Raw genomic sequence first — 16,699 nt, forward strand, 5'->3', positions numbered from 1 at the left:
TGGTTTCCAATCAAAACACAGCACCGAGACAGCCCTCCTCAAAATTACAAATGACCTCCTCCTCTCCTCAGACTCCGGACACCTCAACATCCTCATCCTCCTCGACCTCACAGCAGCCTTTGATACCATCGACCACTCCATCCTGCTCTCCCGACTGAAATCTTCAGCTCACATCACTGGCACAGCACTCACCTGGATCCGCTCCTACCTCACCAACCGACACCAGTTCATCAGCACTAACAACTGCACCTCCACCACCGCTCCTCTGTCACAAGGCGTCCCCCAGGGATCAGTGCTTGGTCCCCTTCTCTTCATTCTATACATGCTCCCCCTTGGCAAAATCATCCATCTCTACGGACTCCAGTTCCACTGCTACGCTGATGACATCCAATTGTACATTTCCACCAAAGCCATCACCAACACCACCCTCTCCACACTCAGTAACTGTCTCTCTGAAATCAAAAACTGGATGCAAAGAAACTATCTTCAACTGAACAGTGACAAATCAGACATTATCATCATTGGTCCCACATCCCACACCAGAACCACCCAAAACTTCAGCCTCACCTTCAACAACAGCACTCTGTCCTCATCCCCGCACATCCGGAACCTTGGTATCATTTTTGACAGCCAACTTAAGTTTGACCACCATATTAACTACATCACCAGGACTGCCTTCTTTCACATCAAAAACATTGCCCGTCTCCGCCCCCCTCTGCTGCCAAAACCCTCATCCATGCTTTCATAACAGTTCGGTTCATCATCCAAAGTCCTCAATAAACTCCAATACATCCAGAACTCCGCTGCCCACCTGCTCACCCACACCCGCTCCCGAGAACACATCACCCCTGTCCTCCAAAAACTACACTGGCTCCGCATTTCACACTGCATACAATACAAAATCCTGGCCCCCACCTACCTCACAGACCTGCTCCACCACACACAAAGCAGCATAACTCGTCTGCATGGAAGAAGCGTGAGTGATGACGTCAACAACAAGGACAATGTGTTAAGAAGGTTTCACACACTCCACAAACGCCGCCTGCCACTCTACTGAAAGTGACACACACACACACACACACACACATCTTACAGATACACCCACTTAGGGTACTTAAAGGCAGAAGGGTAACACTGATTTGTTCTGCTCCTTGTGCTCCCTAGCTGCTGTAGCTACCTCTCCTAGTTTGAATGTTTACTTCAGTGTTCAGCTTGACATCAGTGCTTATGTCTCCAGAAATGCTTGACTTTTGAGTTGAATAAATGGACAGAGCACTACAATATTGTTTTTTGTTTGTTTTTTTAGATTTTGGGATGAACTGCCCCTTTTTGGTGAGGGAAAATAATATTTCTCAGCACTGTAGGAGTGGTCACAGAGCCATTGTTCAGCCTGAAGTAGTTTGAAAAAGTTTGCCCCCCTAAAAAAATTTAGTGCCCCCCCTTTAATTTGTTTCTGCAGCCGGGTCTGCTACAGCAGCTCGAGGAATTTTTGACCAGGCTGGTCAGCTAATAGCAACAATGGCTATCTTGTGACATCAGACATTGTGAAGGAAAATAACAGGAATATCTGTAATATTCTACATATTCATCAATACATTTTATAACCTAAAAATATAAGATTCTTGTCTAACCTCGGGGGACCTCTACTTCACCAGCACCAACTGTGGTGCACAGAGCTACAGAGAGCCGAGGGTGAGAGCAGGCAGGCGGGTGAGCAGGTGTCAGATCTGTTCAAAGCACTGGAACAAAAGCATCAACACATCATCATTTAGAGCGCTGAATGCTGTTTGAGTCCTAAGACCAGCAGTCCAGTTATAAAATCTGTACACTGGCCTAAAGAATTGACTTTGTTGGTTCATAAAACACAAAATAGTTTATTTCTGATCTGCTGCTCTGTTATGAACTCTCCAGACTTCTCATATAGTCCGGTTCAGGTCAGCTTACTGTCCCAGGAGTCCAAACCAAATACTGAGAAGTGACTAATGGAGCAATACACCAAACCTCTCTCACACATGTTGTTAGATCAGGTAGAGGATGAGGAAGACCTGAACAAATCCAAGCATAGCTACACTCTTTTGGAAATATTAACAATGTTTTTGCCAGCTGATATCCTCACACACACCTCTAATGATATGTAGCACCTCTGGGCACTGTGAACCACATGCTAAAGTGTTGGAATTTAAGACTGGGTTGGCAAGCTATGGCAAATTACATTTGATTGTGTACATTTATGTATATGTTCCCGAGTTCAAGATGAGTAATCCAAAAATATTTTACACAGGATTACAACTTGGAAGCTGTATTTTTCAGTGTTTCTTTAAAACTGTTGTGAATTTACAGTATCTTCCCGTTCTGCACATTAGTCTTAAAAAGCACATCAATCTTCATTTCCTCAGGCTTGGATATGACTCAGCAAAACTCACATGCAGGATGAAGTTCAGTATGTCTACTTTTTTCTATAAATGCTTGAATTAAAAGAAAAACTGTAATAAGGCAAAGCTGGCCTGGAGGCCAAGGTTTTATCTGTTGTCACCGTAAAACAAAGAAGCTCAGTACATCATTATATCACATCAGTGCTCCATTCACTGAAGCATAAATAGCTCCAGGATGAACATTTTGATAACAGGCCTTAGTTCTAAAATCAAATTACTTTTCAATGTTTCTAGTATTCATCTATAAATCTGTAAATAATTAATGCCACACAAATTAGTATCTAGATATAATATGTAAGCCCAGCTGGTTAAAACTGCATGTATTTATTCAATGACACTGATGAAATTTCTCTGGGGTTACTTTCATCTGTATACATATAGTGTCCAGGCCCATGTGACCTCTACTCATAGAGGAACTTAATGGTGATTTCGGTTACCCAGAAAAGCTCTGTCTTACATTTTTATTAGTCATTTTTCCTAAACTAGTTTCAGTATCGCATGTTGTGATCTTTATATCCACAGTGAGCCCCCGAAGACCCATTGGCACCGAAAGTCTGGACACATTTTTGGATGATTTACAGAAGCATTATTCACAATGGTTCCCGACAGGGGAAGTCCAGTCTGTAATTTTATGCCATGATTATAATACGCTCTCCCAGTGATATGTCTTGTGTGCTTTTATCTGATGAGTGGGCTGGAGTGGACTATGACAAATTAGCCTCAGCAGAACAAAGTGTCTTTACAAGGACAAGAAAACTTTCTGCTGCTCTGTGGTGTAGAATATACACTGTATCTGCTCTCCATCAATGTGAAAAAAGGCTCACTAATTTCAGTGTCATTCACTGATATGAAGTCTAAATACCATGTGTGCTAATAGCCAGTTTACATTAATCTACTGGCACCTACAGATGCTGATGAGTGCATTGCACATAATGTAATCACTGGGGATACAGTTCTTACAGTACATGTCTGACATACTGTATAGTAGTTCATACTACACTCATTTCAAACAACACAACATGTTTTTGAGGATGGCTTGTTGAGGTTTGACTCACTGCTTGTATTTATGTTGTTGTTTTTTTTTCTTTTAATTTGGAGTGTCTGTTTTCTCCTGAGTGGGAATAGTCACACTGCAGCTATTCAGCTATTAATATCCATCCCTACAAAGCTTTATCATGGATCCCACTGTGTGTTGCGATTGGCCAGTAGGCTTCTCTTCATGTTGACGTGTTGACATTGGAGGCAGATGGGAGCAAAAAGGTCATGGTTAGGGCTAGTACTAGCCCATATCTCATTTATTCTCTGAGATTAAAGGGGTAAATTCACAACTAAATACTCACAAATGCACTGCCAGAAAGTCAGTCGATACAGTCCGTGGTGGGAGCATAGTTTGGTAGATGAATAGGTCAGACAGAGGAATTTCACCCAGGACATCAGGGTTCAAGTCATGTGTGAGTCAGTGTTGGGTTGTTATTTTTAGACTTTCCGCACAAAATAGATACATCCATTTTGAACGTTGTAAACATCACCACCCTCATACTTCCAAGCATCCTCTACGATGGCATAGATTCAGCCAATAGATGGCACTAGAGAGCAGAGTCAAAAGTTTTACTCAACAACAAACCAGGTGTCTGTGGAGGAGGTCTTAATGATGCACCTTTTAACAGAGGTAGCATTGTAGACAGCAGCGGTCTGTGAGACCCTTAAATACACTGCGACATATGAACAGAGAATTATTTTCACTTTATTACTGATTTGTTCTGTTCCGCCTTTTTTAAAATGTATTTGTTATCTCCTATGGTTATATCTCAATTGAAATACGCTACACTGCCCCTACGATCTCTGGTGGTTCTGCTCTGTTTTGTCCATATCCGTAAGCTTTAAGAAAACAAAACGCTAATACGGATGAAATGGACACAGAGTACATACAGAAGCTGAAACGAGCCCTGGGTTGACTTTTTATTTTCACTTTTTAGGATTTATTAAGCTGCTGACTTCACACTGTGATTTAGCTGAGTAGCTGAACAGACCTGTTCTTGTTAACATCATATTTCAACGTTGCCAGGACATCCAGAAATATAAACCTGGGTGTAGCTTTATTACCTACAGACACCCGGGTACATCTGCCTGATTTTATGTATTATTGGTTAATGGTTATGTCATTGAGGGTCTGTCATTGTGTGCTTGGAAATGGCTTGGAATGTAGTGCAACTGGTCTCATTAATAGGTCATTTAATATGCCAATGATGTCATTTAGGGTAGTGATTCCCAACCAGGAGGTACTCCTTTTAATTCCAAGATCACTATGTTTTGTATGTATTGTAAGAATAAGCAGTCTGCTGTAATTAAGCCTTAAATAACATTCAGATTACCGTTAGGGCTGAATGATCAGCTGATTAATTGATAAGTCAACTAACAGATTATTAACTGCTGGCTATTTAAAAGAATCAATTGAACATTTAAATAAAAAAAAAAAAATGGTTCCAGCAGAGAAACCAAAGAGAACATTTTAAACTGGTTGGTTTGGTTTAAAAAAAAAAAAAAAAAGTCATTTTACAGTAAAAATAATCAATCCAAAAAAATAATCAACATATTAATGAACAATGAAAATAATTGTTAGTTGCAGACATAACTGAAATCCACTCAAGCCATCACACTTTGAAAATGACAGGTGGTGTTGATAAAGGGCTACTTTAACTCATCTGATCGGACGGTTGAGGTATGTCAGACAAAAATGGTTGGGAAAACCAAGAGTGGGGGAGTGTGACTAACTTAAGTAAATAACTTAACAATTTGGTCCAAGGACCTAGACTTCCTTTTAATTTCAAGTGTATTTTTCAGTCCAATCGCTAGAAAAAAGTTTTGGCATGAACAAATCTGCAAACCATCTGATTGTCATTATGTAGCAGATACACTGAAACTGTGTTTTCAACAATACTGTGGTTTATGTGTGGTTAGGTTTAGGCACAAAAATCACTTGGTTATGGTTAGGAAAACAGATCACGTTTTTGTTTCAAGTGCCTGGTTTGGGGGCACAATGCCCTCTGGAAAAGCAGCTATGGTCTCGGTAAAAAATAAATGTTTTCATGCCAGTATGCTGGCAGGAAACACAGCTAAATTTTGATTAAGAACGAACAAACAAACAAACAAACAAACAAACAAAAAAACTGCTTTTCATGGCACTATTTCCTCTGGAAACACAGCAACAGGTCACTTAAAAACTCTCATGTATAATACCTAAAAAAAATGCTGGAAAGTCACAACCCTTGTTGTTATTTGCTGATCTTGACCAGTGGTCTGCAGCTTGGCAGGTATCTCACCAAGGTGACATGCCATCCATCATCCTCTCCACCTCCCGATGACATAGTCAGCTCATATACTACATCCCTTTAGAAACATTTAGAAACTACACTTGTAGTTTATCTTATTTTAAATTAAATGAACTGAAATTACATCAGTAAGTATGAGGATTTAATTCTGATCATAGGTAACCTCAATAATGTGATAAGGTATAGATTTTAGGGAGAAGTGCAGTGGATGCGTCCCCGTCAATATTTAGAAGATGGGCATGGGTACCCCCCAATACAAACATGAAAGTAGCAAAGCACTTTTATTTAAACGAAATCAAAGAGATTCCGCAATAAATTGGTGCGGAAAGGGCAAAAATCAATGCTTAAAAATGCACCAGAATGCGGGAAATTTAAGTGTTTGATGTTCAAAATTTTCCAGGGGAAGTCCCAAACCCTCAATTTGATATGTAAAAAAACTTATGCCCTTGTGAATAGCTCTCTCTCACTAGAGGTCTGGTTTATATGATTATCTGTTACGTGTTATGTATCCAGTCATCCCATGTGCACTTGTGTTATTGACTTGCGGTGACTTTGATGTGATTTGACAGCAAAGACTTCACTTTAGTGTCTCCTTAACTTTTAGCACACACTGAATGTTAAGCATCCTCCTTTGACAAAATGCCCCCAGGTGTGGCTGGTTACCAAGGCAGTAAGAAATAGAGTGAAGCTGGCTGCTAGATATGAATGGATCTGTTTCTTTTCAGGGGTCAAGGAGTGACGACTATCTCTCAAAATGTTACTGGTCCTCAAGGCATCTAAAACATGGACCCATGTGTTCTCCTTGAGAAGGTAATAAACCTCTGTCTCACAAAGAGTCTATGAATAAAGTGAGGGTTCGGCTTGCTGTAGGGATAAATGAAATGCATCCCTTGTTGATAGTTCCTCAACCCAAAGGTTTTGCTGAAGGAAAAGGCCACACTGCAGAGGGGAGACAAAGAAACACTCTACTATGAGTTTACAAAGAATGCTTTCTCTGTTTTATCGTAGAAGGCTGTGTCCAGCCAGAGGGCACTTCCCCTGTTTGTGTTCACCTCTCCAGCTCCTAGTGAGTCCAATAATTTAGACAAAGACTGCTCCGGCAGCGTTACACGAGATGTGGCGGCAGATGCTTGCATTATTTAGCTGCACTACTGATCGTGCGTCATCACGTGTGAGGCTCCTGATAAGGAGCTTAACTCCTCAGATAAATGTTTCTGGGAATAGTTTAGTATTTAACATAGTGATGAAATCAGCTTTTAATTCAGTACATTAACTTTTTCTGCTGTTTGTGCTTTGCTTTTAACAACAGATTCACATCGTCATCATCGACAGTGACAAAATATAAGTTGAAATGGTGTAAATAATTGATGCTTCACTTTTCCTGAAGCAAAACATTGTATGTACTTGTCCATTAATAATGTGCAGAACTGTGGCATTATACTCAACAGTTAAATTGCAGAGCCCAGACTGAAAAAGAATTTGGTGAGACAACAATGTTATCTCTCTGTGGAGTATTAGTCTCAGCCTTAAAACAAAATTATTGTGTTGTTTGGCACAAAAGCATACACACAGCTTATTCAATGCTGCTGTGAGACTTGCAACAAATAAGTCATTACTGAAGAAATGGCCCAATTAAACATTTGAAATAAACACAAATGACTCTTTCACTGAAAAGTCATTTGAGTTTACATTGTGCGTCTTCATCACATCAAAGTCACACTTGAATGCTTGAAAATGTTTAATTATTTTTGGTAAAATATATAAATACCTCCCTGACAGAAATAAGATTTTTCTGTCAGACCTGAGGTGAGTGAGTTTTCAGAAATACAGAATTTGTTTTATGGTGACCAGTTTTTATATGCCAGCAGTGCTCCAATTTAGGGAGCCATGGAAGCCACATGGTGTGGGTTGTCTACCACAATTGCTGAAATGATTGCATTAGAGTCAATTGAGCACAACTGTGTTGCTGTCGGACCCTGGTGTGAACCGACCTGATGCTGTGTTATGAATGGCCAGTCTGCTTCCAGTGGCGGGACTTAGCAAAGAGTCAATTGCCCACCTGTTTTAGTTCAGGCACAGTGGTACTTGCAAATGACATTAGGAGCACTTGGTGCACACACATTTTTTTTTTCCACAGATTGTTATTCCTATGTCAGGCTGTTCTCACAAACTGTTCGTATGTTTTGTACATATCCTACATATTTTGAAAGGCTGGGATGACCAATACGCTGACCAAAGTAAACTAGGAAGCAGTCCTGAGTGGTCTTGTAAGGAGGCAGGTCGGGGTGGTTGATGAGTCACAAAAACCTGGACTTTCCCCTGGAGATGCATGTTTGGATCTCTGTGAACTTAAAGTCATTTAAAGGAACATGCTCGCCATGTTTCAGTAACTTTACTTGCCTAAACCTAACCTCTGTAACTTTACATTAATTACATAACTGTATGTTAAAGACGTAACATCATTCGTTAACATTTTATCAATATTACTACTCTTATCATTATTCCTTATCTGTTTGGTACTTTATCAATACTCTTATTGGTTTATCATTACTAAAAATAGCTTTTTTATACATATTTAATAAAAAAATCATTCTGAACAGCTTTAGAATTGAAAAATTTAAATACAGCTAAATGGGGTTTTTTTTTTCTAGAGCAGCAACAGTAATTTTTACAACAGCAAAGTCACTATATAAATAATATTCCTGAATCACAATACTGGGAAGGGTTTTGTTTTCATCCTCTTCTCTTCCCTCCTCTCTCTGTTGTTACAATTTACTGTCTGCAGTTACCGCTGACAGAAGCAAGAGAGGCTGCTTTGTGTCAGCCAGCAGCTGAGTTTATAAGAATTTGCCAGGTTTTGAGGTAACTGGCAAACTAAGCTAAACAGTCTACACACACATAGCTTTCATTTTAGCTTGTTTGTAACAATATGCTATTAGCCAAGCTAGCAGGCAGTGCTTGTGAAAAACAACCATTAGTTGATATGAGACTGCAGACAGAGCAGACTGAAATATTGCTTTCTACAAGCTGAACCCGTGTATTGATAAAGTGTTTGCTTATTACTGGCAAAGGTTTTATTGCATTTAGCAATGAGCGTAGTAGCTGTCAATTTGAGTAATGTGCAAGTGATCTTCTGCTGCCTGACTTCACCTCATGTCATATGTGTGTGTGTGTGTGTGTGTTAATGTGGAGTTCAGCCCTGACACAGACAACAGGGGAGAGAGGCTGCAGTATGATAATAAATTACACCAAAATGTACAGATGAAAGAACCAATATTGTCTGAACTTATCACTACTAAGGTTTTTATCAATTAGTCCTGGGGCCTGTTTAATACCAGGTTTGGGTACCAATCATTAGTCAGGAATCAGGATATAGTGACAGTTTCAACAAATATGGCAAAAAAGTTATCTAGTCATAATATAGTTTATTATATATATATAGTTTCTTACGGAACCTTTAATGTTTACATTTCATGTCATGAGCACGAGCCTCTCGTCCATGAGTGGATGCATGCCTCTTTCTGTGCCGTAATATGGTTAGTGGCTGGGGATCATCCCTATGTTTCCAGGGTTCTATGTTTCCAGGGTTCTATGTTCCCCGCTTAACCCTGCAAAAAAGGTTCTATGTTCTCCGCTTACACAAAAAGGGTTGTATGTTTCCCGCTTGGTTGAGCGGGCAACATACAGCCTGGGGAAACATAGAACCTTTTTTGTGTAAGCGGGGAACATAGAACCTTTTTTGCAGGGTTAAGTGGGGAACATAGAACCCTGGAAACATAGAACCCTGGAAACATAGATACGCTCCCCTTTCATTTTGTCAAAGTAAAAATCCTCTGCTACTTTCATGTTTTCATTGGAGGGTACAAATGCACATGATCTAAATATTGAGAGTAACATCTCCCTGGACTAATTGTTGCCTGTCACTATGCACATTAGATTGCTTTTTAAGGAAATAAGCCCATCCTGTTTCTAACATTGCTACAGTTCCACCATGCATCTCTGACCACAACATTTTTTAAAAGTCAATCGCCACACCCTTTGGGCCCCTTCCATTGACTGTGCTTGGTGCTACGATCAAATGATTCACAAAATGAAGCCTATAAAAAGATTTGAAAGAGACAGCCTCCCTTTGACGGCTGCTCTATAAATGTCAGGGTTGATATCCAGTGCTTTCAGTACAGAGAGAGTGGACCTAGGCGGGACAAAAGCTTATCTGAATAGTCAAATTCAATGTGCCTGTAAATCAAACTGCTCACCTTCTTTACCCTGCCAGTGTCACTGCATATCATCTGATGGTTAAATGTAATTAACCTCCAATCCCCAAAATGGGTGGGTTTGGTAAACACACCATACATATGAATTTTCATATGGCTAGTTTGTAGTGAAACAATGGTGTAAATTGTGTCCCTGGTGCTGAGAACAAATAATGTTTTATACCGGATGAGCAGAACTAAAGATTAAACGTTCATTGGCCTTAAGCAAACTTCAGTTCGCAGGCTTCTGGCCAGTTACTAAAAGGACTCCTTTGTGAGCTGGAGGTGGTGACGTCAAATGGGTTGTATAAAGACATAAATTCATAGTTAAACTGGAACAACACAGCAGTGGGAGGATGAGTCTCACTGTCCTCCTCCATTTCTTAACTTGCATAACTAATGAGCTGTAAGACCTGGATAAATTAAGCAGGACTAGTGACTGCTCTCAGATTTGCACATGCTAACTTGCCGTCCACAGTGTCGGCGAACAAGATAAAGGGATTATTACTGTATGTAGATTATTTGTATCAATAACTACTCAAATAACATGTTGGAAATGCTTGAATGCAGCCACTATCAGGTGAGATGGGTTTTTTGTCTTTGATGTTATTCAAAAAAACAAATGGACAGATGGACTGAAATGGAGTCTGAAGACGAAGCTAAAATTTCATTTCTTTTCTATGGATTAAATACTATTAGTATTTTGTAGTATATATTTTGACCGTTATGAACTGTTACAGACTGTGCCATCATTGTCCATCCCTACATTGTAATTTACGCCTGTGGTAACTGAATATTGTGGCAGTGAAGCTAATGAATGCTAAGCAGGTTTTATAATGCTGCATGAGTTGTTGAGGTGTTGCACTTTAGATTGTCGTAGATCGTGTGAGAAAACCGCACTGCTCTACAATATTCCACGGGAGAGTTTTTGTCTCCAGTAAATAAATCAGCGGGTAAATCAATGATGCTGTAAAATAATCTGCTCTGCAATGTTTGAATTGTAATGTAAGGTAAAAGAGTTAGGTTTGAACACATCGTCACAATGGAGCGCGTACAAAATAAGTCTTTCAGAGCGAGCCTGCCATCAGCCTCGAAAAGTTGGCTTATAAAATTGTTTTCAGCTGCAACACAGCCGTACAGCCTGTGGCTACTTTGTAATCTAAGTTTATGATTTGGATTTAAAGTCGAAGCAAACATACTGAATCTAAATTGATGTCTTTAGATTTACAGGTTGTACTTATTAGAATTTCACTCTTGTCACTATATTCAAAGCTTTTTTTTTTTTTTTAAAAAGAGAAGAAAATCACAACTTCTATTTTATGTTTCCTTTGAATATCACGACCTCTACGTCATATTGCTGGTTTTTTGTTCTTTTATGAATTAGCCTTATTTGTGACCTTAATCCTTGTGTTCCAATCTACAATACAAAAAATAACATTACAATAAACCTGATAAAAGAATTCAGAATTGTAAATTGTATTGTTTACATCTTAGGTGCAGTCCCACCTGGAGAATCCCACCAAGTACCACATCCAGCAGGCTCAGAGGCAGCAGGTGAGGCAGTATCTGTCCACCACCCTGGGAGGGAAAGCCGGCAGCCAGTGCCCCAGCCAGCCCCCCGAGCACGGCATGCCGCCCGGGCCCGGCAGCAGTGCCCCCAACAGTCCTATGGCTCTGCTCACCCTCAGCTCCAACTGTGAGAAAGAGGTATGCCTGCTCACTACCAAACACCCTCAACTGTATATCATTCAGATACCCTGATAAACTATAATTATTTATTAAAATCCTGTTTATAGATGGATGATGTCATTGATGATATCATTAGCTTGGAGTCGAGTTACAATGAAGATGTTCTTGGACTTATGGACCCAGGACTCCAAATGAACAACCAGGTAACTTCTCTTTAAAATGACATAGTGTATACAGAAATATGATTATAAAGGGATACATCTAAAGCTGCTATTAGTTCTAGTTTGAGAAAAATATTATTCTTGAAACATATGAATTGAATAGGATTTAAATACAAGATGTCTTTAATATTTTGTAGCTCCCTGTTTCTGGAAACCTTCTCGATGTATATGGCAACCAAGGACTTCCCCTCCCGGGCCTCGCCATCAGCAGCTCCTGTCCACCCAACATTAAGAGGGAATACACAGGTAAACTACTGAGAAATGTTTTATTGTTTTTACTATTGATTTACTGTAGTCAGATATCATTTGACTGAAGTTTAAGGATGTACTCATATAACAATGAGTGCTGTAAATTCAGACTGTGAAATCATTTGACAGTCAGTTTAATGCTCTTTTCTGTGAATAATAATTGATTCTTAGCAAGTAAACCTCACTTGATCTGGTAGTGTAATCCAATTAAAGTACATACTGAGAAAAGTTGCATTTGTTTAAGATCTGGTACTGTAAATAATTTTGTTTTTGACTCATCAGTGGGAAAATGAACCCATTTCCAATAGAATGTCAGAGGTGAAAGCATGACTTACGGCCATTGTTAATATTGTGTGCAATTTGGAAATGCACAACATACTATTAAGTCAATTGTTTACCAAATAATTACTCCAGCTCCTGGCATGAAGCAAGTACTGGACAAGCCTGACTCCTGTGGCCTGTATGAAAACTATCAAAGGCCAGAAGGCTTTCCAGTAGGTAAGCAAAGCAAACTGAAGAAAGTGAAATCCATGTTTTGTAAACTGTAAAAGCTTTTTTCAGTCTGATTTACAGAAACTGTATAGAAAGTGTTTTGTGTATGACTAAATCGCACACAATACCAATCAACTGTGATTATACAGCTGATTACTGTAGACATTTGTCTCCTGTATTTTAGCTTTATTTCACACGTAGATGATATTGGCTGTGGTTATCCAGCATAACATCAAAGATTCTAGTAGACAAAGTAACAGATTTACTGTTCAGTATGTGAAATACAAACATGCAGTTTAATTCATTTTATAGACTAATTGTTTCTTTACCCATTGAATTAAATGATGACGTTTTCCCAAAACACTGACATTCATGTTTCTCTTTGCTTCACAGAGGCTGAAGTCCGAGCTCTTGCTAAAGAGAGGCAGAAGAAAGACAATCACAACTTAAGTGAGTCAAAAGGAATTACATTTTCATAATTTTCCCAATGGTTGTCTCCATGGTTAGGTAATGTGGTTCAATAGCAAAGTGGCAACTTGCACTCTGAGAGACCAGATGTTTAAACAGGTTTAAGAGGTTTTCTATGAAATATCAAAACAGTCCCAAATATAACTTTTTTTTTTGGCAAATATTTGTCACTGTTAGCTATATGAAATGTATTATGATTATGACCATTATTATTACATTTTGGACTTTTCTTTTTACTGACTTGTTTTTTCTTTTTCTTTTTAATTATAATGATTATAATGAATTATTATCAGTAATTAATTGGACAAAAAAGCAGGGAAATTGAAAAACAGTTTTTTTAATTTGTAAAAAACAAACAAACAAAAGTTAATATATCTGTAAAACTGAAATTTTTGTTTCTTAATCTTATGACCTGTAATTAAACTTCCAATGACTGGTTTACTGGCTGCTGTACTAACTGACTAATCTGACAAATTCTAGTTGAACGAAGACGGAGATTCAATATCAACGATCGCATCAAAGAACTGGGAACCTTGATACCCAAGTCAAATGATCCGTAAGTATGTTGTTGTACGTATTTGTGCTTATGAATGCATGTGTTATTCATCTATTTGTTTTCATATTTATTATCCTCCTCTTCTAACATCCATGTGTCCTTAAAGTTTAATGGCTTATATGCTCAGAGGGGCTGTAAAGGCCCCCTGAGCATATTCTGCGCTGTCTTGGTCAGCTGGTCAGCTGACTCTGACTGTAGACCTTTGTCTCCTGTATACCCCAGAGACATGCGCTGGAATAAGGGCACCATTCTCAAAGCCTCAGTGGACTATATCAGAAGGCTACAGCGGGAGCAGCAGAGAGCCAAGGAGCTTGAGTGCAGACAGAGAAAGCTGGAGCATGCAAACCGCCATCTGATGCTTCGTATACAGGTAGGTTATCTGTCTTTGCTGGAACAAACCACCAAACAGTTCAATAAACCGAGCCCAGGGATGCATTGTGTACAAACAGTACTGGTGTATTAGGGTTTTTTTTCCCTCTCGTTATTTACCAGGGGCTTCTTAGCAATATTAGCAGTGTTAGTTATTTGTATATAATGCCATATCTACATTATATGGCTAATATATTGCTTGAAAATCTCAGCAATTATTGAACAAATTGTCATAAAGCTTAACATAAGATTTTGGTGATGCCCTGACTTTCTTCTTTTGTGACACCATTGATGCTTTTGGGTTGAGTTAAATGTCTCAATTGTTAGATGGACTGGCTTGAAATTTGGTACACACATTCATGTCTCCTACCACTCTCACTCCCAACTTGACAAATGCTGATGCTTGGTCATTTGGCCTCAGTGTCTGATAGCGACACACTGAGGCACCCATCTGTATCTGTATGAGACCAGGACATGTCATTATTAAATTCTCTGAACCAAACTCTTTTCAGATGGAGGTCCCTGAAACAAAATTTTATTAAAAAGGGGTCCATGATAATAAATATAATAACTTTGTTAGTATAGCACTAGGGATGTCCCGATCCAGCTTTTTTCACTTCCGATCCAATACCGATATTACAGCCTTGAGTTTTGGCCGATACTGATACCAATCCGACCCAAGCGCGTATTATACATATTCACTTATTTTTTTGTCAGTCATGTTTGAAAAGGTTTGATCAAGCGATATTACCCTAACAAGAACAACTACTTAATCGAGTTAATTAGAATGATTCACAACAGTTGGTATGAGAAACTGACCTATTTATTGTTAACAGGGTTAAATAAAAAAAACTTTAAACTTGAACATTAACATTAAATAAAAAATACAGCTGGTTTGCTTTGGCTGCTTTGGCCCCTTAATAAATAGAAAATAAATCAACACAAGAAATCTTTAAAATGTCTAACATTGAAATTAAAATAGCAGCAAGACTCCACACACTTGTGCTTTGGCCCCCTAATAAATAAAAAATAGATTAACACCACAAGACACTGTTGACATTTAACAAACAATGCAGCCTTTCCTTTTCAGTTATTTTAGTAGTCAGTGCCAGTCTGGTGCTGCTGTTTCCTGGTGTCTGCATGCTGGCCTGGTGGATTGATAGTAAGTGCTGGAGCGGATCACTGGAATGGACTGCTTGAATCGTGGAGCGCTGGGCTGGCCGGAAAACCTGGATCAGACTCCATGAAAAACTGGATCGGAGTTCTTGGATCGGCATTTTTTCCATGCAGTCCAATCCGATGCCGATGCACGTTTTTTGCTAATATCTGCGGCCGATACTGATCCGAATATCGGATCGGGACATCCCTATATAGCACTCATCTAAACAAGGTCACAAAGTGTATTAAAATAAGACAACAATAAGATTACAATACAATACAATGTTAAGAGCTAAGAAAAATAGTGTACAAAGTCAAAAACAGAACAAATACAAATAAAACACAAAAGTTACAAATCACAAAAGTACAAATCAGGCGTTAAAAGAAAAAGCTTTTCCTATAAAAATGCGTTTTAAGCAATTATGTCAAAACGAGTAATGTGCTACCAAGCCAAATTTCCTCAGGCAGAGAATTCCAGAGCCTAGAGGCCCTGATGGCAAAAGCCTGGTCACTTTGAGTAACCAGAATTTGACTTAGGCACGACTAGAGAGGGTAGGCTTGAGGATCTCAGGTCACAACTTGAAGCATAGGTAGTCAGAAGCTCAGCTATATAACTAGGGGTTAAACCATGTTGAGCCTTAAAAGTTATTCAAAGAATCTTAAAATCAATTCTTCAATTCGTTAACTGGCAGCTAATGGAGGGAGGCGTGCATTGGGGTGAATTGTGACCTATGGTTTGTCCCACTTAAAATTCGAGCTGCAGCATTCTGCATGAGTTGAAGCCGAGCAACTGAAGATTTCCTGAGGCATGCAAACAAGAGGAAAAGACACAGCTGATTAAGTTTTGGTTATATTTCTCAGGTGGAAGTAGCAGAATTGTATGAGACTGTTGATATGTGGTTCAAAGTTTCATTAAGAATCAAATGTGATGACAAAATTTTTTATTACTTGCCAGTGAACCAAAAAAAGGTTGTAATTTGCTTGCGAGTTGATCAGGGCCTAAGAGTATTACTTATGTCTTGTCTGAGTTTAGTTGCAGAAAATTACAATTCACTCATTTCCTCATAAAAGTTAAACACTCCATTAAAGTGCTCAGATAGCTAAAATTATCTGGCTTTAAAGGACAAGTAGATTTGTGTGTCATCAGTGTAACAGTGATTAGATACACCATTAAAATGACTGATATTGCGTCCTAATGGAAGCATATACAGGGAAAACAAAATGGGACCAAGAATAGATCCCTGTGGCACCCCATGCATGATTTGAGCTGATCTAATGTGAATGAATTTGCCACAAAAAAAGTTAAAAACCACTGACCTGAGTGTCATAGTTTCAGATGTAGGGCCGTGTGTCCTTATTTCATGAGTCTGGTGAAAGAATGTGTTGCCTCCACAGGATCAATTGCAATAACTTTGATGATCCCCTAACTTCAGTATTTGTGCAGCTTCAGCGCTAGTAAGCAAATGTTAGTATGCTAACAAGC

General features: G+C 39.0%; 1 protein-coding gene across 5 annotated transcripts in view; it reads left to right on the top strand.

Moving 5' to 3' along the window:
• The window catches only part of mitfa (melanocyte inducing transcription factor a), a 39,797-nt gene that overhangs the window by 21,710 nt on the left and 1,388 nt on the right, over nt 1-16,699 (top strand). The window contains exons 1-8 of one of the 5 annotated variants that reach the window (XM_078173517.1): nt 6,508-6,571; nt 11,509-11,721; nt 11,811-11,906; nt 12,062-12,170; nt 12,588-12,671; nt 13,059-13,115; nt 13,614-13,689; nt 13,912-14,059. In XM_078173517.1, the coding sequence (XP_078029643.1) occupies nt 6,545-6,571; nt 11,509-11,721; nt 11,811-11,906; nt 12,062-12,170; nt 12,588-12,671; nt 13,059-13,115; nt 13,614-13,689; nt 13,912-14,059 (810 nt within the window). In that variant the 5' untranslated portion in view covers nt 6,508-6,544. Of the gene's footprint in view, nt 1-6,507; nt 6,572-10,495; nt 10,595-11,508; nt 11,722-11,810; nt 11,907-12,061; nt 12,171-12,587; nt 12,672-13,058; nt 13,116-13,613; nt 13,690-13,911; nt 14,060-16,699 lie in introns of those variants that run through there. The other 4 variants (XM_033625817.2, XM_033625815.2, XM_033625818.2 and 1 more) reach the window with 4 other exon arrangements.

Source organism: Epinephelus lanceolatus, chromosome 1 (genome assembly GCF_041903045.1).
Source record: "Epinephelus lanceolatus isolate andai-2023 chromosome 1, ASM4190304v1, whole genome shotgun sequence".
NCBI lineage: Eukaryota > Metazoa > Chordata > Actinopteri > Perciformes > Serranidae > Epinephelus > Epinephelus lanceolatus.